The sequence below is a fragment of the Cygnus olor genome, chromosome 4, assembly GCF_009769625.2.
Source record: "Cygnus olor isolate bCygOlo1 chromosome 4, bCygOlo1.pri.v2, whole genome shotgun sequence".
NCBI lineage: Eukaryota > Metazoa > Chordata > Aves > Anseriformes > Anatidae > Cygnus > Cygnus olor.
Window position 1 is genome coordinate 33,378,396 of NC_049172.1, and position 26,933 is coordinate 33,405,328.

Genomic DNA, 26,933 nt, shown 5'->3' on the forward strand with positions numbered 1-26,933 from the left:
AACACAGCTGAACACTTTACTACCTCAATCTCCAAAGCGATGTGGGTGGTGAGGAGTCAGTATTAGTTGCTGAAATTACCAAGCCTGTGTATACTGTCAGGCCACCTGACTTTTTTCTGTGACCATTATCTGAACTGGAACATCTGCCTTACCTGCAGTCGGGAAAATAGCAAGAGCAGGCAGCTTCTCTGATTTTCCCTCTGTTTCATAATTCTACTTCAGTTTGTAATGTCGTGTGTATAGTCAAATGGACCTTTACCTCACTGGTGTGTTCGCGTGGTTTCTGCTTCTTGAATTAATGTGGATGCACATCAGTTCTAAGAAAAGGTTTTTTTTATAAAGGTTACAGCCTAGAAAATGTTAGTATTACTAAGAAACTGTGTTAACCAGTCAGAAACATTCTTCTTCCTAATTTGTCACATACTTTTGGTCCTCTGCAAATATTGCCTGTCTCCAGTCCTTTGCCCTGTTGATACGATAGTCTTTTCTTCCCTATGTTTTGAATGCATTAGTCTTTTAATTTGCTAGAAGCTTTTTCTAGAGTTTCTGTATTACTAAAGACTTGTTTCAGAGTTTGAAAGCCACCTGCTATATATTCATCTGAGGATCTACAGTGCAGATGGTCTCTAAAGCCAGACTGGGCATTTAGGGTGGCTGTAGCTGTATGTCTTTTTTTGGGTAATAGTACAGTTTTTATATTGAAGAAATTTTGAACTATTTCTAACAAACTTTTAATAACAGTTTCTCAAAGAGATTTTTTTTTTAAATTTCTTTTTTGTCAGGATGTGAAAGCAGTCTTAACACATTCTATCCAGAGTGCCCTGCACTCTATTGGAGGAGTGCAGGTACTTTTCCCTCTCTTTGCACAATTGGACTATAGGCAATATTCATCAGACCACGTAGACACAACTGTTTGGTGAGTGCATTGTAGTTATTGTGTTCTGTTCTTTGTTTCTTTTTTATGTATATGAAATTACCTCTTGCTCTAATAAGCAGCATTATAGTTTAAATTCACTTGTGGAACAATTAGTTATGTCTAAAAACAAAAAGACAGTGTTGTTGTTGAGCATATAGTGAGGTATATTTATTTTGTACTGAATTTTCTTTGACAGTTCACACAGAATCAAAAGGCACGCATATTTTACCTCACATTTTGTTGTGTAACAGAATTATGGACAACTTTCTGAGCTTATTCCTGTCACAGAGAAAATCCATTGGGGAGGGCTTCTAGAGAAAGTCCCGAAAAGATGAAATTTTCACTTATATTTAGTTTTTCCTTGGATTTTTTTTGTCTTCAGACATTGTGGAAGTTGGATCTTCAAAGCAGAACAGAAGAATGAAACCATGATCTGTTTTCAGCTCACCTGTTAGCATTCTTGAAATAGTTAGTATTTTGACATTTGAAGTAAAACCTAAAACAGTCTAGAGCTGTCATTTTTCTTTCCTCTACTATTCATTATTACTGCTGAGCTTTAAGAGTGTATAAATCTTTTGGCTTTTCCTCTGGTTTCAACACTGTTTCCACTCAGTCCAACTTCTGAACAGGCACAGAAACTGGTGTAGTTCCTCAGAGTAGTACTAAAGCAAAGGAATTGCTTTTTAGTATCATGGTTTATTTGTTCTGTTTCATTGCAATTGTAGTTTCATGACAGTTGAAAGATGATCTACATCCATACTATTGTGAAGAGGGAGTGGTCACAATGTTCCTTCAGCCCATTTGTACATCTCAAGACCTCTCCTGAGATGGCTTAGTCTTGTACATCTATGTGATGAGTCGAGGATTTGATCCAGATGCCAAGTAACCCATCAAGAGAGGGCATTTTCAGCTGGCTGGTCTAGATACATAGGCACTAATGTTGTGACACAAGGGCAGAGGCATGAACATTCCTTCTGGCAGCATTGTGGAGTTGTATTAGCTCAAACTAAGAGCAAAGCTGTCTAGAGAAATAATTCCAGTATCTGCTCATTGGAAAGCAAAGCAGTAGCAAGTGGAATAGCATTCGTCTCTGATCTTGCAGAATTCTGTAACTGAAACATGAAGCAGAGAGAACCACGCACCATGTTGCTTTTCTGCAAGAATGTGTTTTTAGAAGAATTTTGCTATTATCTCAGAGTCCAAAATTTCAAGTTAGAAATGCATTAATAAATAGCAAGAAATTAGAGGTTTCTAAATTTAATCTTTGGTTTTGTTTCAGAAATTCTGATCTAAGCACTTATTTAATGCATTAATTTTATTTCTGGTCTTTGTATTGGAAGAGTTAATTTGAAAACACCTTTTGTCTCATTGTGGTAACACTTTACTAAAATACTATATTTTTCAGTTCTACGTTACTGGCTTTTATCATGGAGTTGTTGAAGAACTCCATTGCTATGCAAGAACAGATGCTTTCCTGTAAGGGCTTCCTTGTGATAGGATATAGTCTGGAAAAGGTAAAGCAATACTTTTTTCATGTCTTGCATTAATATTGTGGGTTTTGGGGGGAGAAATAATCTTCCTAGACTGTTGCAGGGTTCTTGCTTAAGCAGATTTTCTTTTGCAGTCTTCCAAAGCCCATGTTACACGAGCTGTACTAGAGTTATGCCTTGCCTTTTCAAAATACCTGAGCAACTTACAAAATGGGGTGCCCTTGCTGAAACAGCTGTGTGATCATGTTCTCCTTAATCCTGCAATATGGATTCATATCCCAGCACAGGTAAAATTGTTTATTCTTATGAGTAAGGTACCTTTTGATATATCTCTTCGGAAGTTTTGAGAGTAAGCCTTGCCTGCCACAGTTAAAGATCCTGGCTCCCAGCAGAAATTACATAGGCTACTTTTCTGCATATAGTGGTCAAGTGTTGCAAACTCCCAAAACATTCAGGAAGTTTGGAAACTTGCAGCATTCAGCAGAGCAGAGTGTGGTGACTTCTGGTGTTCCTGACCCAGTCAGCGTTGGATTAATAGGCAAACCCCAGCGATTTTTAAGAGAAACCATGCTGGGTGTCTAATTTGAAGTCTTTGTTTAAATTGACGTTCTCCCTGAAGAGTTCTTTTGTTCTGGTGAATCTGTGTTCTTTGAGAGTGAATTGCTTGGATGGAAGCTTTCCAGTTAGTTCTACTTAAAATCTTTTTACCAGACTTTTTTCTTGATCCCCTCCATGAGAGTTTGTTACTCATTTCAAAAACTGAGACAGCACGAACAATGTTACTGTTGAAGTTACGGTAAAACATTTGTTTGCTACAGCTAACGTAAATTAATAAAGAATTACTTAAGTCGTTATTTCTCAGCAATAAAGAAATAAATTTATTATAGGCTTAAATGCTTATGTATGCCCCTTCCCATAATAAAAGGATACTTCCTGTCTGAAGTCAGTACTTCTGATAAATGTTGGAATCTTTCTAGTTACAAGTAGCATTGACCGAAGGAAATGAAAAAAATATATTGAACAAAAAATCTTTGACATTTTTTCTTGACTTTGTCTGATTAGCAAAGTTTTGTTACTCTCAACATTTACCTTTTGTCATTTTTTTTTTTTTTCCACATAACATCATGCAAGGAGAAAACACTTGTCCACAGGATGGCAGCCTTGTTGACCATGAAGTTGATGTTGAACCCTCTGCTTTTTGATTTTTTTTTTAGAACATTTGTGGTTTTTTTCAACACTTTCTGGATATAGTGTATAGACATGGGAATAATTAATGGAAAACCTTGTGTAGGTTGTTGCTTTTTCAGGAAGAAATTGTAGGATTACTCATGGCCTGGAATTTACTATAGTTAGTCTTTCTCTTGTTTTAAGATCTTTAAAAGGTGTATTTTGATGTAGTACAGCATTTTCAGTCCATTGTTCTTGGAGAAAACTTAAAGCCCTCATCTTTTTAAGGAATTTTGTTTTGCTTTTTAAACAGATCATTTGAAAGTTTTATGTTAATCCTTTGTCAAACTTCAAAAAACAAGAAATGTGGTTATGCAAAACAGTCATTCATTTCAGGTTCTGAACTGATATCAAGAATCAACACTGTGGCATAAATATTACAGATAGCTTACAAATGAATTATTTCCTCTCTGAAAATAATTGTACTGGACATTTCATTCATCTTTTATGTTGCTCAACAAAATATGGCATTTTATTAATATCTTTAAATATCTGGTAGCTAAGTATAAGTATTGTTCTAACTGCAGACATATGAAACAATTTTTAAGTTCATCTGTGAAGGAGAGTAGAAGTATACATATTTCCTCTCAATATGTGAGCCAGCAACATGCCTGTATGGCCAAGGAGGCCAACAAGATCATGGGCTGCATTAGGCAGAGTGTAGCCAGCAGGTTGAGGGAGATAGTCTTGCCCCTCTACTCAACGTTGGTATGACATACCTGGGCTACTGCATCCAGTTCTGAGCTCCCCCCAGTATAAGGGAGACAAACATATTGGAACAGGTCTATCAACAGGCAGAGAAGATTAAGGGATTGGAGCATCTGACACATGTGGAGAGGCAGAGAGAGCTGAGACTGTTCAGCCTGGATAAGAGAAGGCTCAGGCAGGATCATCTTGTTGTGTGCAAATACCTAATGGGGGAGGGAAGACAGATCTAGATTCTTTGTGGAGCCCAGTGAAAAGGAGGAGAGGCAATGGGCACAAATTTAAAGACAAGAAATTCAATGTAAATGTAAGAAACAATTTTCTTACTATGAGGATGAACAAACTGGAGCAAGGTGCTCAGAGAGGTTGTGGAGTGTCCATCTTTGAATATTTTCAAACCCAGCTAGGCACAGTCCTGAGCAGTCTGGTGTAGTTGACCCTATTCTGATCAGCGAGTTTGGATGATCTCCAGAGGTGCCTTCCAACCTCACTTATCAGTGATTGTGTGAATGTTGGGCTTTCATGTTCTTTTAAGTGTGCACCACCTTTAAAAAACAAACAGCAATAAACCCCACAACAATCTATAGTTTTAGAAATAAAATCATTTTTTCAACAGTTTGTAAGAGCTTTCAGAGTTTTGTGACTATGCTGAGAAAATCTATTACTTTAAGAAATTTTAATATGTGAAATTTAAGAATGCAGTTGCCTGATGTGCTCTAATTTTTCTTTAATGATTTTTAATCTCCTAACTGGGTGTTGTAGGTTCAGCTGATCCTGTATACTTACTTATCTACGGAGTTCATTGGCACTGTTAACATCTATGGTGCAATCCGGAGGGTTGGGACCGTTCTTTTGGTCATGCATACCCTAAAGTATTATTACTGGGTAGTGAATCCTCAGGATCGCAGTGGTATAACTCCCAAAGGCGTAGGTATGTATTAATTTCTACTCTTACAAGCTGATGTTTGTTTTAAGCAGTGCTGTATGCACTGTATAGAGGAGAACTGTAAGTGTTTCAGATACTTTAATGGAATGGGTTTGCTGGAACAGTTCAAGCAGAGTCCATAGGATATTCTTGAAAAAGGTCTTTTTAAGAAACCAAAGAAAACATTTGAAACAAATAATATCCTCTGTGACCAAAGACCCACATGAAATAATACTAGATGGAAGTGATTGTAGAAATGGTAGGGTTTTAAAAGGGTAGACTTGCGCCTGGTTGCAAAGAATACTTCGTAGTATTTAGCATCCTGTAAGTAGCAAAGTTAACTTTTTGCCTATTTTTTTCGTGAAAATATGAGTTTACTTAATTAGTTTATGAACTGATGTATTGAATCTAAGGAAAGTATATATGTAGGGTAATCTTATTTAAATTAATGGCTGATTTTCATTAGGCTGGTCTGTATTGAAAATAACTGTTCTTAAACCAAATATTCCTGTGTGCTTATCCTGTATAGGATACATAGGCTTGTATAATCACTTGCATTTGCTACTTGATTTGCTTTTCCCTGATGAATAAGATCATAAAAAATGTAAACAGATGAGCAAATGTAAAAACTACTAGAAATGTACTTGCAACTGTTCATTTGCTTTCGGTATGAAAGCTTTTACTTGGCTTTGACATTTGGTTGCACCTGTTGTTTTAACCCTGCCTCTCCTGGGAACTACTCAGTGTTTGAGTATTTAAAATGCTTTAGTGGAGGTCTGCTCTGCACAGAAATGGCAGAAGCAAGTCCTCTTGACTTGGAGTTAACAAATTAAGTCTTTGGCTTTCAAGGTAATCTTCAGATATGGCATTGCAGGATTGATTTTTATTGTGTTTGTAGCCAATGTGTAATAAAAGCATGTAGCTCTTCCTTTCAGCTTTAGTAGAACTTTTAAAAACAATTTTAAACTGCAAAAATTATCTGGAAATTCTGATAAAGTTCTCATATCAGTCTTTTTCCTTGCATGAAGTTGGTTTGTAGATCCTGCAAACAAACGATCAAATTTTGAAAAGAATGTAGAAGAGTTTAGAAAACCATATTTAATAAAAGTTTACTAGAACCTCAATGGTCAGGGATTTTACTAATAAATAGTAATAGAATGTATTACTATTTTGTAGTTTGAAGTGAAAGAAAAATAGCTGTGCCTAGCATTGTGTCCTCTTCACACAGTGAATGCCTTTTATGTTAAAATGTATGCTATGTTATTAACCACTGTTAATTTGCATTCCGTGTACCTACTTTTCTTTCTTTGTAGATGGGCCAAGGCCTACTCAAAAAGAAATTTTATCTTTGCGAGCATTCTTGTTGATGTTCGTTAAACAGCTAGTGATGAAGGTAGGATATCCAAATTCACTTTCATAAGGAAATCCACTTTAATATAGTATTTTTTCTAAGCATGCTGAGTTTTGTAAACAAATAAGTAAATAGAAATACCACATAAGGTGCATCTTTTGTTGTGGCCTTGCCACAGACAGCAGTGCTGGAAAATGCATTTTTCTCCTGTTTAAACTGTTTTAATCAAAAGTAGAGCTGTGTATATCGTTACCTTACAAAAAAGAAAATGCCACGTGCATCTGAAGTGCTTAGACTGAAGAGCAGTATTTGACGTTATATGTTGTGGGCCAGTTGGACAGAGGAGGATGAGAGAGAGATTACCAATAAATTTTACAACCATTTGTTACACAGTAGAGGAATACAGAAATTCAGCAGTTCTACTGCTTATAGAGTTGTCTTAACCCTCTCCTATTTCAAGTTTTGATTTCTCTCTTCTTCCTTCCCTCCTGTGTGCCATGTCTTCTCTGTGTTTGAATCTAGCTCCCTTTCCTTTCTTCCTCTGTGTTGCTAGGGGACCCTGTGCTGCTATCCAGAGCCCCAGCAACTGGGAAGAGTAACTACCAGAAAAGTTCTGCTCCTGATTCTCATCCTTTTTCTTTAAAGCAGATGTTCTGTGTAAGGGAAAAATTAGTTATCAAACTCTAAAGGACTTTCATTAAGATTTAGTTTGATTTTTATTTTTATATGTCAGAGATTTATAGCTTGGACAGTTTAGGATAGAGTTCCACAAAGACAGTAAAAAGGATGTCCATGATAGAATGCTGATTTTTCTGCAAATTTTCTATTTGTACACAATGGTGCAAAATCTTTTGGGGAATTGTGAGACTTACTTTAAAAAATGAAAGCCCTAGAAAAGAAAAAATCTGCTCTTCCCTGATCCTGTTCTTAGAAACTAATATTTTTGATTTTATTTTCACCAAAAAACCCTCAAGGCATATTCCTGATGTTAAATTATTTATGGCTTTTAATTCCTGTGAAATTGAAAGCAACTGAAGTTAGGATTCCATAGTGGAAAGTAAGATGCAAAGTTGGCTATCGGCCTAGCTAACAGGTTTATAATTAAACATCCAGGTCTACTTTGAATCCTCTTTGCCACCTTAATTTAATTATTTTACTAATGGAAAGCTCTCAGTTCATATTCTATGTATCAATTAACATACACTGTTATGTTACTCTAGCAATTTCTTGTACTATATTAGTAACCAGCCTATTTTTATGCCTGTATTGGAGTTGTCTTAATGCACTTCTTTTAACCTTCAGTGGGTCCTTTCTGTGCAGATAAAAAGCTATCTTCTATCTATGAAACTATTATAGAACCAAATGAAAGCAAATTTGTCTTGTGAGACTTACATTGTATAACAGTAATGGCTTGTAATGATGCTCTTTTGGGAACGATTCTTTTGTACTTGAAAGATGATGGTTAAAACTTGATTATTTTTAAAGGACTATGGAATAAAAGAAGAAGAATTGCAGGCAATCCTCAATTATCTTCTCACTATCCATGAGGTAATTTTTAAATGTTTGTTTTTCTGTGCAATACTTGAGTTTGTGATCACAAAAGTCTCTCTATTTCCATAGAATTACCTTCTTTATGCCACAAGATGGCTCTGTAGAGGAAGTAGCAAATACTAACTATTGTAGTGTGCCAAACTGCCAATATTCTTGCAGTGATTTAAGCACTATGTTCAATGTTAAATTGAAGTTCATTAAGCCAGTAAGTCAAAATGGTTTCCTATGTTGTTCTGAAAACCGATTTGCCAAGCAGAAAAACAGATGGTGAGACTGACTTAAAAAAAAAAAAGACAAAATGTTGTTTTATGCTGCCTAAGTAATATTTTTTGTTTTGTTTTTCAGTCCTTTTTATTTTGCTTCTTAAATAAAGCAATAAAATTGAAAACATGCATTAAAAAATAAAGATGTATGTTAATGGCATCTACAAGAAGCATATAAACTTAATTGGGAGAAAATGTTGGTTACCACTGATACATCTGCATCTTCATATTTTAGCACCAGGAAAAGGCACTTTATGCCAGATGCAACATCAAAGACAAGGGAAATGGGGACATAAATCTAACTGATCTCATCTCTGTAAGGGTGCTTGAAATGGGTAAAATAAGGAATTAATTGAACTTCAAGCAGTACAGATTTTCCTTTTCTTTTCTGTTTACACCTATATTTTTCTTTTATTCTCTGTGCTTGTTACTGGTCCATACGCTTGGCAGTATCATGGTGAAGCAACTTAAGTCATTCTACTTTATATGGAGATGTAAAAAATAAGACTCTTGGTAACATATAAGAGTAAACCAGAATAGCAAAAGCTTTATGTGGCCTTCAGATGAGAAGGTTATATTTTTAACTTTTAAAATTTGCGTGGTCAAGTCTACAACGCTGAATCACAAAGAATTAGGTATCTAGATGTATATTCAGAAAAAACACCAACAAAAAAGTAAAATTCAGCCTTATCATAGGGCTTATTCATTAGTGATAGTGTATGTGATAAAAGCTAGTAATATCTTTAGGTGAAAACAGTTCTTCAGAGGGATGTAAAATTGACTTTCTGATAGGGAAAGAACCAGAATATTTGTTCAAAGTGGAAAATTCTGACAGCGTTCCTTTTAATACCACGAAGAATGGGAAAAGAAGAAACAGTTGCATTTTGCTACTTCATAGGTTATTTTTAGTTATAATTAACTTGGAACAAATTCATAAGCTGTAGTTTAAAGTGCTTTAGACTATTAGTGTGAAAAACTTTATTGAACAGCTTGAATTACCCATTTTAAACATTGCCTGTGGCAAGCTATGGTATTTTTTTTCCTAGGGTGGACATTTATTAGTAGAGATTTTGTGTTAAACACCACCCTGTGTCCCAGAAAATGTGCAGCGTTTATTTCTAGCTCCTGTGCAGTAAAAGAGAGGGAAATGTGCATACAAATGAGTATGTGCATGGAAAGAAATAACATAGTCTAATAGTCCATTCCCTGTCAAAGGCTTACTTCCCAGACACAGATGTGTCATTTTTCACTCTATAAAAGAAAATATTTTTTTCATAATATTTTCTCCTGGTTACGTGCACTTGCCTTCCAGGTCTTATAGCTCTTTTGATCCTGGCCTAATTGTTTTGGTCCTTGGTTTACTATTAACTCTCCAGATAATTTTGAAGTATTTTGTAGTGATACTTTTAACCAAAACAATGCCCTAGCATAGATGCATTTTAATTCAAATTTATAACTTTTATTCAACAGGATGACAATCTAATGGATGTCTTGCAGTTGCTTGTTGCTCTGATGTCAGAGCATCCAAGTTCTATGATCCCTGCTTTTGATCAGAGGAATGGATTACAGTAAGTTGAATTTTGTAAGTGGGAAAGGAAATAGTACTTTGACCATACTGTTGCTTGCTAGAATTCCCATGAAATCTGAAAGGTCCTCACCAGTACATGTGTTGCAGTCTCAGACTCCTCCTCTTGGGAGATTTTTGTGTCCAGGTGTTCTTTTGACAAGAGGTGATGTTGGATTTATCATCAATGAGGCCTTTTTAAAAAATGTTTCCAAGCTGCTGGTCGTGCCTAAACAGGTAGTGATCAATTTGAGTTAGTCTATACATAGAAGTTAAGTCTTCATCTACAAGCATTTAGTCTTTTGCCTCCCATTCTTGCATATGTTTTTGGAATGGGAAAGTTTGACAAAAATTGTTTCAGGTTTCTTCTTATCTTTGTTAGCTTTTTTATTTTTTTTTTTTAATGTGTAGAGCATTATCAGACTTTTGCAGAAGAAAACCTTTATTTGTTTAAATTGTTGCTCTGTTGTGGACTGTTCACAATCTCTGTTCTCAACAAAATGAAAGATACTGCTTAACACTACTGTGATATAAAAGTAGGGAAAGTAGCAAATTCTACTAACAGTAAAAGCATAGGAAAAGATCTGCTAGAAAAAGGCTCTTGGTACTCTGATTTTCTATTGTAGTTCTTAGAGAGTCATCACATTATTGAACTTTTCTAATTTAAAATGAATCTGCCTGGACATGGCAGGAAAAAGATTGGAACAGGCAAGCAAATAGAAGAACAATTCCTAGAAGAGTATGTAGAATAGTAATTCTCTTGCTATGTAAAGGCAGAGTCTCATTTCATACATTTTGTTGCACCTATTGGTTAACCCCCATTTATACATACATTTTTTTCAGTTGCCCTTTCTCAAGAGACAACATTCAGGCATGTTCATAATTGTTTCCTCCCTTTTTAGTGCTAGGCTGTGTTTTTTTTTTTTACCGATTTTCTTCAGCTTTGACTTCATTTGTATGGTAATGTATTATGCTATGGGAAACTAATAAAAACTCTAAATAATAAGGTATTTGAATGTCATGTTGGGTCTCCAATGTAATATGTTTGTTTTTATTTAACAACTGGCAGTAGACATTTTCTTTTTTATTAACTAGTATATGGGCAAGTCAGTATGAATAGTGAGTCCACTGTGAGAAATCATTTTGCTCTCCTGTCTCGTTTGTTACATGCCTTCCTCTGGTATTGTCTCCAGTCACTTAATGGGTTGCTTGTATGCTTAGTGATATACCTGCTCTTTGCAATTTTTTAATAGTTAAAAATTTAAAATTAACCAATCTGAATAAATAATTGTACAAAAATATATTTTTAATTTAATTAGGTAACCCTCATACTGTTAAGAAAAGCAGGGAAATGGATTCTGTTCATTGGATGAACAGTGTATAGTTGGCATGCTCAGTGGTTTGGTTCTATAGTTGATGTGCTTGCAGCTTTCTCCAAGATAAATTATTTGTTATAGATTACTTTTTTTAATCACTTTTGGGATTTCATTTAGGTTCTGATATAGAACTAAATTTTATTTGTCTTAATTGTCTTAGGTGAGGTGTCCTGGATTTATTTATCTTTTCCTGTCTTCAGCTATGTAAAAGTAAAGTAATATATAACTAGTGGTGAATGCTTACTTACATATAGATAAGGTCTATATATTCTGGATAAGTCCTTTGAACTGTTTATGACTGGCTGAACTAAAATGCAGTGTTGTAACACGGGATATTTTTGGAAAGGCTCTAGAATCACTGAGATCAGATTTTTTTTTTTTTTTAATAAAGCTATGCAAATTTCATCAAGAATGTACTCAGGAAAATATACATGCAAAGGTCCAGTAAGACACTGTGCCTTCTAATCCAATATAATTGTCATGGAACAGTAGGAAATTATTATATTTTTTTTCAGAGATAGCTTAGTAGTCCTTGTTGTTGTAATCAAATCAAATTTGGCAGATTCAAAGATCTGCACAATATCCTGGGCTATAGCTGCACCAAAACCAGTTCTCATGGTGATGAGTACTGTACTGTCTGAAAAAGAAATGAAAGAAAGTAGATATAACTGATAAATAACTTCAGTTTTAGTCTCATGTTGTTATGGGAGATTTACAAGGATCAAGAAAACATTGCATTCGTTATTTTTCACACTGATAGAAGATCAGTATTAGAACCTTTCACTATCTCAGTAAATGTGTTTTAATAAAAGATTAAGTTTTAATTAGTAAAAAACTGTTTTTTATTTATGAACATAATAAGACTTTACTAGCACCTAAACATGGCCGAATACATAGTAAGCATGCACTGCAAATAATTATTTGAAAAGTTAAGGTAAATACTAGTCTGATTTCTTTTTATTCAGGAAGTAGATGATGTACACAATGAGATCTGTGCAGTATTAGAGATTGAATTGGTAATGTCAAATATAGTTAAGGTTTCTGGACTTCCCACTGTAAGATGGCATTTCTAGTTGTTTATTAATTTATCAAACTTTCATCTATTGTGTGGATACTCTCCTTGCTGTGTTGAGTAAACTCATTTTCTTTCTTGCAAAAAAATACTTTAGAGCTGTTCAGCTAGCTGAGTCTAGTACTTTGTTACAAATGTGTGCCTCACTCTCTTGGGCTGTCTGAAAGCTGCTTAGTGGAGAATCATTAGCAGGTGTAGAGCAGGAGTTTGGTGCCGCAGGGGTGGCGAGAGTCTCTGGTGAGTGGACAATGGTCAGCAGGATGGGGAAGAGAACCATAAGAGCACATCTGAGAAAAATCCGTGGGTTGAGATGAAGACAGTTTAATAAGTGGAGGAAAAGAGGGGAAAAAAGAATGGTGCAAAGGCCACTTCCTGCAAGCAGTTTGATGCCCAGCCAGTCTCTGAGCAATGGCTACCTGGGAAAGATTCCCCCCAGTTTTATTGCTGAGCATAATGTACGTATGTCGTGGAATATCTCTTTGGTCAGTCTGGGTCCGCTGTCCCAGCTGAATAAATACTTGCCACTCCCAGCCTACTTCCTGGGGGGCAGAGAAGGTCTGGTTGCTGTGCAAGCAGTGCTCAGCAACAGTTAAAATGCTGATGTGTTATCAACACTTTTGGTCACAAATTAAAAATGCAGCACTGTACAGGTTGCTCTGAAGAAAACTAACTCTATTCCAGGCAAACCCAGTATAGACACACACTACTGTCTGGAATGTGCTTTTCTGTGAAAACTTCTCCCAGTTGTTAAAGCAGTAAGCTGCTGAAATCTGCTGCTTATGGCTCTTGCAGTAGGAGCTGGAGATGCACTTCTTTGAAAGTAGGGTGGCAGTCGGTTCACTCCAGTCCTTGTGGTGCTGAACTTGAGAAATGAGAACAGATTTGCACAGAAAGACACTGAGTACAGGAGACAAAGGTCAACGTGGCTAATATTGAAAGGACAGATAGGAGGGAAAGAGGTATAGGCTTTGCACACCAAGCGGAAAGGTTTGTTGTTGGTAAAGCACGTATTGCTAGAGGATGTATTTCTTCATCAAAGGTCCCTGGTCAGGCAGTGCTCTGTTGTCAGCAGAGATCTCTGGAGGCACTGGTTAAGACTTTTAGAATCACCTGTAGCAGCTGGTCCATAGGGAGAACAACTCCTACCAACTAGCTTAAGGTGTGGATGCCTGCAGTAGCAGAATTCTGACAGTGAACTGTTTAGCTTTTTTTGACAATACAGGTAAACTACATTGAAGACTACTTAACTTTTGAAAACTCCTTCTTGTGGTTACTAAATTAAGAACTCTGAAGTTAGGGACTTCGGAAACATGGACTGTTCAGGAATTTTAATTTGCCTACTCCCCTTTTCTACACTAAAAAAATTTTAATATAATTTAACCCACTTTTGATTCAGTGAATAAGGTAAATTTTCTGAGAAGGAATGCTGCTTTAAAAACATAGAGATGAGAAGCTCTCTAGTAATCTGGGACAGTTGAATGGGAGAATGATCCTGACAAAACTTTAATGCTGCTTTGGAGAATGGGCTGCCAGGCAGATCACTTCCAACACGTCCGTAGTTGTCACTAATTATTGTTTCTTAACTTTTCTGTGGCTCCAATCTGAGAAACCTGATTTCTAGAAGAGATGAGTATTTGCTAGTATAGCTATGTTCAGCAAGAGCCTCCCTGTATAAAGAGGGTTGTATAAATGAATTCGTTTTCAAGGCACTTAAATATTTTGACTAGAATGCTAGCTTTGTTGTCTGCAAATGTTAGTGGTAGTAAAAAAAAAAAAAATAAAAAAATCTATTCATCACTGTACCTATACAGCCAGGTATATATTAAAACAGTTGCTTGTTTCGTTTTCTGGGTAAATATCAGATTAATAAAGCTTTGCATATAAGAGTTGCAGTAGCCTTTTTACAGCTATATGTATGCTTTAGATATTGATATTTGGGAGATGGTTAAATTTGACTATAAAATTTGTAAATCTAATTATAAAATGTGAAATCAGAAACTGTTGTGCAGTTGACAGAAATGCCATGCTTTTTTTCTATTTTTATTAATAGTCATCCTTTTAAAATAGCCTCAGAAAAACTAATTTACATTTTACTGCAGTTAATTTTTCAAGCCAAAAACTGCTGTATATTTCAAATATTTTAGGAAGCCTTGTGTTTTCTCTGCTTAGGGTTGTCTACAAGCTTTTAGCATCAAAAAGTGAAGGCATCAGGGTGCAAGCTCTGAAAGTGATGGGATATTTCTTAAAGCATCTTGCTCCAAAGTAAGTACTGGTTTAAGTCTTTCAAAAAGAAAAAAGTGAAGAAGGGGGAAAAAAAAGCAATCATCTTATGACACTTATGTACCATATATATGTGATTTTATATGTACACGATTTTATATATTTATATGTACATCTTTGTATTTGAGTGTACACATTTTTTTGTAAATAAAATAAAAAAGCTATGTTGGTGCTTAATAATTAAATATGCTTCACCAAGTAGCAGCTGCTATTCTTCAGTACCCTTCAGTACCCTTCAATTTGTTTGTCATTAACCCGTTTCTGACATGGTGGTCTTACTAGTGTCTAGGTATTATCACTTCCTTATCAAGTTCATTTACTTCTTGCATTGCCTGCTATTAAAAGTGTACTTTTTGCATAATACCAGTGAAATCAGTAGCAAGAATTAGACCGTTGAGATTGAAACCCAGATTGCTTACCAAAAAGTAGGTTTAAGATTTCTCAAATAGCTTTTTAAACCTTCTTAATAAAACTGGTTAAAACTGTGCTAATATGAAAAAACTTTTTACTTCTTTTTTTTTAATGTGCCTGGTTGCCTGTATGTCTAAGCCATTTTGTGATGTGAATTTAACTAAGACAAAACACTATATGTGGTTGTCATGGCTCAGAGTCAAAGCAGATAAATATTTATCTTTAATCTGTAACAGAACAGTATTTTGCAAATACATAAAAGTTTTTGCCCTTTTACTAGGTGACTAATGTAGGAATTCTGAATCTTTCTCAGTTGAGTCTGCAGCTTGGTCATTTACCTGTGAAGTTATTTGCAGTTTAGTCATGACCTTTGCGTCTATGTTACTAAGGCTATGGACATATGTCAGTGCTATTTGTCCTTACTTTGAATAGTGGAAGTGTTGCACAGATTTCTCCGCTATTTTTTGAGATAAATTTTATCAGCATGTTTTTAAAATTTGTTTATTTTTTTGTGGAAGTCATGAAGTTGTGGAGCTGTGACACAGTGTGATATTGATATTCATTAGCTGAGTTAGCTGGGAACTTTGCTAAAATGCTAGATAACTGTTGAGATCGCTGTCCATGGTTAAAATGTATTTTTGAGATAAATGAGGACAAAGATGTCTTTACCTTAATGTTTATCAAGAAAGGTGTGTTCCATCTTTTTGGACCCATGTGTATAAAGAGTGGACCACATTTATGAAAGAAAGATGTCTGTCTTCAGGGAGTGACTAGCACTTTCAGAATTTTTATCCTTGCCCTTTTCCTTACCCCAAAGTGAAAGATTTAAGGTGCCAAAAGAAAAAAATGTTTTCAGTAATTTTAGATTTTTGAGGCATATTTTTAAGTTATTTTAATATGTAAGCTTGTTTTATCTTTCTGTACTATTTTAGGAGAAAGGCTGAAGTCATGCTTGGACATGGATTGTTCTCTTTGTTGGCTGAAAGGCTGATGCTTCAGACAAGCTTAATCACCATGACCACATACAATGTCCTATTTGAGGTAGTAATATACTGTAGTTAGGATCCAATCTTCCTAATTATTTATAAGACATTGTTAGAAAATTGCTTACATACTTGCGCTGATATGTTCCAGATGACACCAAAACCTTAGTGTGATGCAGCTGAGTGCTGCTTTTTTTCCAAAGCTCACTACTTCAATTTTTTTTTTTTGGCCTAGCTTGTTTATGTTCATTATGAACAATTCTAGATAATGAGTAAGGTGAAAATATATTACTGGATAATAAGTATAACTATGATGAAATAATGATGATGCTGTGTAAAAGATGGATCCAACTATTTTTCAGTAGGCTCTCTTTATGGACATTGATGTGGCATCTTCTTTCTTCTCTCTAGATTCTGACTGAACAGATTTGCACACAAGTGATACATAAACAACATCCTGACCCAGATTCAGCAGTGAAGATACAAAATCCTCGTAAGAATTTATATAAATTTCCAAGTGATACCAGAATAAAAGTTTTCTGAGAGTGCTTATTAATTACTTTCACCAGTCTTAATTCTAATCTCAGTTATACACAGTTTTTCATAAAAGAGAAGAGATAATGTACATTTAGTTGGAGATATTTAGGAAGCAAGTCTTCAGTCTTTTGAAAGACATTTTGTGTGTCTAAATGTGTATGGAGTTCATAACTCACCCCTTTTGGCTGTGCAGTCATGTTATGAAATGGTTTTTCAAGACTCGTGTGCACAGAATAGTTTGATTTAATACATGTTAAGGTTCCAGCACAATTCTGATTGCATTATTTAGTGATGCCAGACTAAATTACCTGAAATATGGAAACAGCCTTCATTTTAAGTTACCTTCAGTGCAACACTGCTAGATGGAAAATAGGAGAAATGTATCTGCTCACTGTTTTGCTTAGGTTACTTTATGGAAAAATATCTTGATATGAAACTTTAGATGCCTTTTAAACTAGGAGGAAATACTGATCTCCTTTCTTGAATTCTATGCATTATTAATGTACTCTTTATACAACACAATGAAGTTATGGTAGCTTTGGGAGTTTGTTTTTTTTCTGGAGATATATAGATTTTTTAGCTTCATAGCTGCTTTGTTATTAAATGTAGGTCACAGTTGTGGGTTTGCTTCATGTGGAAAGTGGGGATGAGAAAGGAAGGCAAAGCAGATAGAGAAGAAAAATCTGGTTGCAGTGTCATATGCTTTACGGTAAATCTGTATGAAGCAGGAGATGTGATGAGATTTGTATACTCTTAGGATTTTTGAAGTTGGCAGTCACTGCTGTGATTAATACAGCTTATTTGCAGTTTAAGGTATGAGAATGGAATTAGGTAGGGACAAGTGACTTCTAGATTACTTTTTTAAGATTGGTGCTGATTTTATCAAATACAAATTTAGAGAAATTGTACAAGAGGAAACTAGCACAGTGATCATGTACAAATTGCATCTTAGTTGATTTACAAAGTGAACTTAATTATTTTAAAGTAACAAGAACAGCGACTGTCCCATTGCTTCAAAAAGATAGCCACAGTTTTGGCTGTTTCCATGGAAAACAGAAAGCAGTATATTCCTAGAATATAACAAGAGGTGAAACTTAAAATAAGGAAGGTTTTGTCCCCATCCTTGAACATAGTTTTATAACAAAAAATGTCAAGAACTATCACGAGTTGTTCGCATTGTTTGAAAATCCACAGTTAATAAAGGAGAACAAAATTTATGAATTTTTCTCATATGTTGATTTTATACATGATGTATTATGTGAACTTTGTCGTCTTCAAAAAAGGTTCTGACACATTCTGATATTGGCTTGTTTTAAAGTCATTTGTAATTCAGTAACATTTGTGTTCCTTAAACCTGGTAATTCAAAAAAATTCCAAAGTAGTTTAACTCTGCTTCAGTTTTCTTCAGCTGCATAGGCCTGCAAATCCCCCTGAAGGGTGAGCAGGTGAGCAGGTTTGTGAGCTCTCTTAGAAAAAGGGTTTTGTAATAGTTACATCTTCTACTCAAATAGAGATTTGCTTCTTCCCAGTGTATGTGTGTATATATATATACATATATATATTATGTAGTATTATTTTTCTTGTAGAAATTAGCATACAAACAATATTGGAAGGTGTCCAGTGTTTTAAACTGTGCTTAGTACTAATATTTCGTTTCTCATTAACTGTTTTACAGAGATTTTGAAGGTTATTGCAATCCTGCTACGTAATTCTCCACAGACACCAGAAACTCTGGAGGTTCGGCGAGCATTTCTCTCAGATATGATTAAACTTTTTAATAACAGCAGAGAAAATAGGAGGTAAGATGACTTACTTTATGCCCATGTATACAAATATGCAATGTAAGTAACGAGGTATGCTAGTGGATTAGCCTGGTTAAACAGACAGAGCTGTTCAGCAAATTCTATAATACAGTTTTTGATACATAAAATTAGATAATCTTGTATACAGCAGTGGTTTTAAAGATTTTGGATACCGTGCTTGGCTGATTATATATTTCTAAGATGTATTTTAAAATTTGATTAAATAGCATGTGTGTATTTTGCAGGAGTTTGTTGCAGTGCTCTGTCTGGCAGGAGTGGATGCTTTCTCTTTGCTGTTTTAATCCTAAGACTTCTGAGGAACAGAAAATAACTGAGATGGTGTATACCATATTTCGAATTTTGCTCTACCATGCAATCAAATATGAGTGGGGTGGCTGGCGTGTTTGGGTGGATACGCTGTCTATCACACATTCAAAGGTGAGTGTTTGAAATAGTTGGGAAATTTTGTTATGCAATATAATTAATTTTCGAGTCTTAAAGTGCTAGATCATACAATGAGATAGTCTTGAAGTGAAGATCAATATTTAAAAGAAATAAAATACTAGGGTTTCTTTCTGTTACTGGATATAAATGTTTCAAATATTTGACAAATAAGTATTAATTTTGTTGTTTGAACACTTCAAACAAATATGTCTTGTTGTTGCTGAAATAGTTATAGTATTGATTCTTACAGAAAATGGCACAAATATTTTGAAAAATGAGAATCGTTTTAGGAGCATTTTCTGAATGATTTTAGTGCTGGTGTGCGTTTTCAGTAATGGCATGAACACAAGGGGGCGCACCATATCTATTCATAAACAAAAATACCTTTAAGCAACATGAAAAGGCTGTGAAACAAACCAGTAAAAAGCAAAGATATCAAAGTTAAGACAGATGCTTCAGCTGTTAGGCTGTCATGGGATGCAGGGTGAGAACGCAAATCCTTGCAGTATGAGAAAGACTATTAGCCTTTTTTTTTTGTAGTAGTTGCAACTAAAATTCTACCTCAAAAGTGATTAGTGGATCTCCAAGCAAGTAACAGTAATATGAAATGTAACTGCCCTACCTTTTTCTGAACAAAAAAACTGAGGCCAGTGTGAGCCTTGTAATAATTATGGTTTATCAGAAATACTTAGTTAAAATGACTTAAAGTTTAAATTGTATCTTTCTAAATGTCTGCAACTTAACTAAGTAAAAAGAGGACATCTGCAAGTCTTTGAATCCTAGTGATCATTTTATGATGTTAAGGAATTGTTAGCATTTCTGAGGGTCCTTGTTTTCTATGAATTATTCCAAAAAAGTCAGTCTTTGTAGACAGTAAGAATACTCTTATTTGGCAGTTCTGTTTATTCTTAATATGTATAGCTTGATTGTGGTTATTTGGCTATGGAGACACAAATGTAGAAATCTGTATAGTAAAAGTGCATAGAATAATATCATTAAACAGGCACTTGGCTAAATGGATTCCAGGTGTGAAGAATACCCTACCAAATTTTAACCCTTTACAGAGATTACATTTTAGTTATTGAAATACCCTTAATCATCCACTTTTTTGTTGGCTCTGCAGTTCTCAAATCTGTTTGTTCTCTTTCCCTCAAGACACAGAGGGTGTGGGTGGAGTATGTTGTTCAATGGCAAGCCGTAGCCAGTGTGAAGATCCCTGATGTACTCTTACAGAAACTGGCATAATTTAAAGCATTTCTGTGCTTGTTTGAAATTGCTGGGAAAATAACCCTGGGGAAAGATGGAGAGGTGAAGGAACACCACCTTTTTACCTCTGTTATACAGGATTTTGGTGTATTGAATTTAAAAATTATCTTCTCCATATTCTGTTAGCTTTAGCTCTATTCTTTGACTTTTTTATGAGTTATAAGATAATTCAAAGTATGAAATCCCATTTAAATGGCTTCTGTATGAAAGTAAGTATATGGATTTTTTGTCAGTATCTTAATTTAGTGACTTAATGTGGCTAATCAATGGTCTAGAGATCATAGACTTAAAAAAAAAAAAAAAGCAACAACAACAAGAAAAAGATTTAAGTGATCCCATGGACAAATATTATGACAAGAGACGTGGTTTTACAAAATACCAAAAATATGAGATACAGGTAATGATACTTATGACCTTTTTTTTGGACAAAGGCTGCGTATGGTTTTTACGCAGTACCATGGCAAGTGAGAATATGATGTGCTCCTTCTTTCATATTCTGTTCCTGGTGTGCCGGTATAGCAAGGTATCCTTGGTGGTAGAATTAAGTTCTTGTATCAGTTTCCCCAAGTCTAACTTGTTGGCATTCTGGTCAACATGTAAGGATTTTTTCTTCTTCCAACCTAATTTGGAGGAAGTTGAACAATGGCAAGGTTGAAAGCGTGCGATTTCAGGCAGTGCTAGCAGCAGAGTCATATTGTAATTGAAGGAATTATAATGAATTTGGGGGAGATAATTTTGTTTGGACATTGGTGTCCAATTATCCACCACCAATATTATCCACCTCAAGAAAAACAAAGGAAAATGATTAAACAACAAAAGCAACCAAAAACTAGCTTAATAATAGCAGTATGAATAATACTGCAATGATCAAAGGTTTTAAAATGGGATTTTTTCACCTTTTTATGCATTTACTATTTTAAGGTTTTAAATAAATAATATTTGCATTTTATGCAGCTAGAAGTAGAAAGCTAGGTGATTTTTCATAGCTGTCTTTTAATTACATCAACATAAATCGCGATGAATTGCTAAAAAGCTCTTTGTGGTGAAACCTTACTAATCACTTGAAAATTTCCTTATATATCAATATGTAATGATAATGAATTTTTAATCCGTCTAATTTTATTTATTTCTGATATTCTTGTATCCTGTTATACCAATATTGAGATTCATATAGAATCACAAAAATAGACTCATATGTTACACGGTATAGACATAATTCAGAGGGCAAATTGTTAGATGCTAAGTGCATCTCAGATGTTTTTGATTTCTAGTATGCTTTCAAAGTAATGCGGGAGTTATGGGAAGAAAAATATTTCCTTAACACTGCTAAGAGAATAACCAATTTGTGTTTTTATTATTTCATCTCTAATTGTATTGGGCTACTGCTTATTTTTCCTTTTTACAGCCCTTTGCTTCTTTCTTACCACTAATTTATAACACCATTCTATGATAAAGAACTAGTATATAAAGGAATAGTGTTACAGAATTGGATAGGTTTTGCAGAGCTACACATCAAGATACATGCAGCTGCTATAAAAAGCCAAAGAAACTCAATTGCAATTTTATTGTCCAGTTTGATAGATTTCCTGCCACCTTTGTAGCAGGGAAGCTGTTTGTCACTGTAACCCTCTTCTCCAACAGCTGCACAACGTTTTATAAGCAGCAACGGCTTTTCTAGCATAATTGCACTACGTTGGTTTCCTTGCACGCAGAATTTAAAAGGTGTGTGTAACCTTTTTAAAGCCAAATTTTTTAATATTACTCACGTATTCTGCTATTTCCATATTATATTTCTTACTGGTTTTCAAATATTAACGTGTTGCATACAAACGTGCTTAATCTGTGGCTTCTAGATCAATAAAAATGTTAATGAAAAAATTAAAACTCAGGTTTGTTGTAATCAGCTAGCACTGAATTTATGAAAGCTTCTAAGAAGTTGAGTTTTTTAAACATTATGACCATGACAGCTAGGCTGTAGACTTTATTCCTGTATTAGTGTTGCTTGGTGGAAAGAACAAATGGTTTTGTGGTTAATAATAGGAAACAAGTAAAGAATAGTGGACAAGTTGCCTTTTTGACCTTTCAGGTTCCCCAAGTTTTGAAAAAATGTAATGATTTACGCAGTATAATATGCTCCTAAATTATTTCAGGGTTTTAAACTACTGGAAAGAACTAACGTTTGGTTATTTTGGGCTCTTATATATATTGTATTACTTAAGAAGTTGTTTCATATTATCATATGATTTGGTTAAAGAGAAACATTTGGGTAAATTCTGAATCTTTTCAGTAGCTCGAAAAATTTTGAGTATGACTCAGAAATTTTAATACGTGCATACTACAATTTTACTGTCTGTTAAGTGGAAAATATTTTATAATTTTGTTCACTGATCTGAATAGAAAGAAGTATAATCTTAAAACATTACTACATGAAAATACAATGTATTTCTACACAGTTGTTAGTTTTCAGTCCAAGGTATGATTGTAAAAAACATCGGTAAGTGTTAAGTAAATTTGTATGGTTTTAGGTGCCCCACTCTTGTAATGCAAAAGAAAAGTGTGCATAGGGTTTACATATGTTGTGTTTGGCTGATTTTCATCACTATGTCAGATGCAGGAAAATGGCAAAAGCAGCAATGATGAGGTGGTGAAGGAATTAATATATGATGGAAATGTTAAAATCAACAACAACCACAAAAAACTTTAATTTGCAGAGAAGGAGACATGGCTCAGTAGTTTCAGAAAGTAACAGTCTATCAGCATCTCTTCAGTTCAAATCCCATTGGCATTCCTGAGCTGTTGAGAATGGTTTTCCCGTGGTTAGGAGAGGGTCTACTACAGTGGTGTGGGCAGGAATGTTTAGCTGTAAGGCATTTTGAAAGCTTCAGATGTTCTTCATCTGAAAAGTGTGTCTGCATTGCCCTGAGGGAGAAGCAGAGGTAGCTAGCCAAGAGGGTTATTGTATTACTGTAGGTTTTTGGAAGCAAAGCTAGGGGAGGTGCAAATTACTTTTAGTAGCACGATTGAAATACTTAAATATGGGGTTCATTCTTATGGTGTAAATAGCTATTCATAAAAATATTGCTTTTTCTAAATATAAATGAATCTCGGGGGAACCACCTGATTTCTGGTGAGCAGAAAAAACTTCACGAGTAGAATGTGCATCCTCCCTTCAAACTGTGATTCTGATGAAGTCCTCCTTTTCTAGGTGTTCCCTTGTTAGAGCTTCTTTTGTAGGTGGCATATGGAAAGGCTTTTCCTGATCAATGCCCTGAGAAGGAAGAGATTTCATTATTCAGCAGGCAGAATAGTTGGAAGGAGGGATATAAACCACTGATGGGCTCTTACGAATGCAGCACGTATGGTTAATGGGGAGCTCTTCCATCTCATTGTTCACTCAGTTTGGGTGAATGGAACGTCATGGCTAAAGGCAGGATGTTAAAATTTGATTAAATTGAACTGAAAGAGAAGACTGAAATGGGAGATAGGAGTAGAGTGAGCAAAGTAGACTGAGAACTTATGAGGAGGAAAGAACAGGATCAGGTGAGTAGATGGAGCTACACTGAAGCCCTAAAAGAAGAAAGTGTAAAAGATACCTACTTTTTGTTGAGAAATGCCAAAGGTCTCAAAAAGAAGAAATGGGGGAACACACATGCAGGGGAAGAAACTCTGGTGAGGAAAAAAAAAAAAAAAAGAAAGAAGACAGGTATGAGAGTCTTCTGAAGAGGACGTGAAGAGAAAATGTATTCTCATTTGTATAACTAGGAAGAAAATGGATAACTAGGAAGAAAAACATTGGAAGATGGGAACTGCGTCTGCAGCCCTGAGAATTGTTAGTGGCCTCCTTTGGTGTTGCTGCAGCATTTGAGACAAACCTCTGTACTTCCTGCTACCTGTGTTCATTGCGGCTGTGGGGACCAAAGGAGAAAGCACCTCTATGTCATGAGTTGTGGTCTCTGCTGCAGGGCTTCCAACAGCATATGGACACGTAGGAAAACAATGGCCAGAAAGAGAGCTGCACAAGACTTCTAGCTGGGTGTTAAAACATGCCCAGTGGTAAACACTGAATTTAGCTACAACATTTTTTTATTAATAATGAAATGTCCAATGTGCATAAGGTGCAATAGTATTCCATGCAGACTTTCACTCTTGAACTATAGTAATGTTGGCCGAAATTGGAATAGAAAGGAAGTAAGTACCATGAGAAGATAATGTGCTTATGTCTTGCATTTTAAACAAACTGAAAGTAATAATTGCATTAACAAAAATGAGCAAATGTGTTTGGTATGCTGCTTCCATTTATTATTGTAAGGTGATGTTACACCACCTACTATAGGCATAGTAAGGTATACCTTGACTAGATTTGAAAATAAAACACAGCCAATATATAAATTTCTCTCTCAGATAAACGAAGACTTTTACAAATTATGTTGACTGGTACTTGCTTTTTTTTTATTCCAGAAGTGATTTGCGTGCATATTATTTCTCAAGCTGAGGAGAGAAAAAAAAAAGTAAAAAAATATTGCTATTTAAATGAAAATACAGGAACATGAAAATGTATTGGGGCAGTAGTTTTCACCCAGTTTATTTTTCACTTTTATGTTGGTGTATGCTTTTTGAAAGAAGCATGGATGACTCCTGGAAACTTCTTATATGTGGTGCCCTGCATAATAAATGTGAATTTGCTTTTCTTAGCTGTCTTCCATAATTGTTCAGAAATAACCCTGAGATTCCTCAGGTCAGTAGGTTATAGACTGTAAGGCAGTGTACGGTGCACACTGTACCTTTATATCTTTCACTTCACTGAATTGAAAATTAGTTTTGATATCTATAGATATTGCTGCCACCAATCTAAACAGACCTGGTTTTGTTTGGGGATCAGTATCCACTTTTGAACAGTTACCGTTGCTAACGGAGAAATGGAAAAACAGGTCAATAAAGTCCTTGTTGAGATCTAGAAAGTTGTAACTCCTGGAGTTACGAAGAGTTTATTGATGGTATCAGCGTTGCAGGAACTGGTTTGCACTGAGCAGACTATAAGGAAAGAGCAGTACTGTGTAATTGTCTGGCCTGTCTGGCAGACATTCCCTGCCTCTACTCTACAAAATTGCCCACCTGATAATGGAAAAAAGGACAAAATCTTAACATGTAGTTAAAATATTTTCTGTACGTTCTTTAATGCAAATGTCAATCATCTTAACCTTTTTCCTTGCTGTATGCTAATTTTTCTCCTTGCCAATTAGTAAATGTTGGATGTCAAATTAAGTTAAAATTAATGGCAAAGGCAAATGTTGCAGTTATTAGCTCACAAGTGTTTTTAGCTACTAGTACGTAGACATGCATTCCAAGCATTGCAAACAGCTATGGATTACCCATCAAATGATGGTGAAGATTAATGATTGGCCTTTTAGCTCACTAATTTAGAACAATTTCTAGTAATTAATTTTGTATTACCAGCTTTACAGTTGCAAAGGCCTTAAGGAAAATAAAAAATGACTTTACTTAAGTACATTTAAGGTTCTCCAAGCTGATAGTTATCTTGTCAGTTGTTGCAGGTTTGCAGATCCTAATGTTTAATACTTTTATATATTATCTCTGTGTACTTGTATTTAATAATCTCAATTTCTATTTAAGTTTACATTCTTGATGATACTGCTTTTGTTAATCTTAAGTATTTTCTTATGGGATGTATTGTTTGGCTACAAACTTGTGTACTTCATAAATGCCATGACACAGAACAAAAGTGTGGGGGAATTTTGTTCAGTGTCTTCATTGTAGTACCACTGTATCTTAGTTTCTTGTCAAGCCAAATTACAAATTAATATAGTAAGCAGAACTGTTTAGACATGCTTGTTGAAAAGTTGGATTTTGCAAAACAATGTTTCCTAGATTTGTTTTTTTTGTACAAAGAAAAACCCAAACTTGACACACACGTTAGAAAAATCCTGTCGTACAGGTAGTCTGCCTTATTTTGTGTATTGCTATTTTAATTTGAACATTATTTCAAGCACACTGTTTAATCCATTAATTATTAAATGACACGAAATAAATCTTTCTGATGTTTATGGTGGAAGTAGAAATTGCTTTCATTTTTAGGTGGCTTTTGTGTGTGTGTGTGTGATGAGCTCCTGTAGTTCTGTGCTTTCTAATTGTCTTTCAGTGTCACTCTCCTTGTGGTTTCCTGCTTTGTTCTTCAATCAATATAGATTCTCATCAGATTATGCTTGGATTTATTTGCCCAGAAGTTTACATTGCCCATCTGTAAAGATAACAGTTGTCTGTATTGACCTTCTTGCCACATTCTTTTTGGTAGTAGCAATTAACAATCTTGAAGAGCACAGTTTGGTTTTCAGAGTGCTGCAGGAGGTTGCTCTATAATGCCTTCCAAACCATTGTCTGTTCCCTGTTTCAGATGAGACTGTGAAATTTTACTGCGTCCCTCTACCATACAGTGTATTTTCAACTATTGACTTAACATGGGCAAAGAAGACCTGCTGCAAAGTTGTTTGCATCTCTAACATAAACAGTCATTACAATTCATACTTATATCTTGCAACAGACTTTGTTGGAAAAACAAAACTGCTTAGATTATTGCTTATGATTCACATGTTAACATTCAAAATTAATATGAACACGTATGGTACCACTCTGACTTCAAGCACGTGTAGGTTATTAGGAAAAACACAGCATGCAACAGGAAACTCTCCGGAGAGAGAGTAGCATGGGATGATTTTGATTAATCAGTTGAAAGTGTATGCCAACAGTATTTTCAT

The 26,933-nt window shown here is 35.0% G+C and overlaps 1 protein-coding gene across 5 annotated transcripts in view; it reads left to right on the forward strand.

Moving 5' to 3' along the window:
• The window catches only part of LRBA (LPS responsive beige-like anchor protein), a 396,366-nt gene that overhangs the window by 45,892 nt on the left and 323,541 nt on the right, over positions 1-26,933 (forward strand). For 4 of the 5 annotated variants that reach the window (XM_040554872.1, XM_040554875.1, XM_040554874.1 and 1 more), the window contains exons 11-22: positions 783-916; positions 2,322-2,430; positions 2,541-2,693; positions 5,101-5,269; positions 6,577-6,656; positions 8,100-8,162; positions 9,899-9,996; positions 14,610-14,702; positions 16,064-16,172; positions 16,526-16,607; positions 18,327-18,450; positions 18,699-18,891. In XM_040554872.1, the coding sequence (XP_040410806.1) occupies positions 783-916; positions 2,322-2,430; positions 2,541-2,693; positions 5,101-5,269; positions 6,577-6,656; positions 8,100-8,162; positions 9,899-9,996; positions 14,610-14,702; positions 16,064-16,172; positions 16,526-16,607; positions 18,327-18,450; positions 18,699-18,891 (1,407 nt within the window). Of the gene's footprint in view, positions 1-782; positions 917-2,321; positions 2,431-2,540; positions 2,694-5,100; positions 5,270-6,576; positions 6,657-8,099; positions 8,163-9,898; positions 9,997-14,609; positions 14,703-16,063; positions 16,173-16,525; positions 16,608-18,326; positions 18,451-18,698; positions 18,892-26,933 lie in introns of those variants that run through there. The other variant, XM_040554877.1, reaches the window with a different exon arrangement.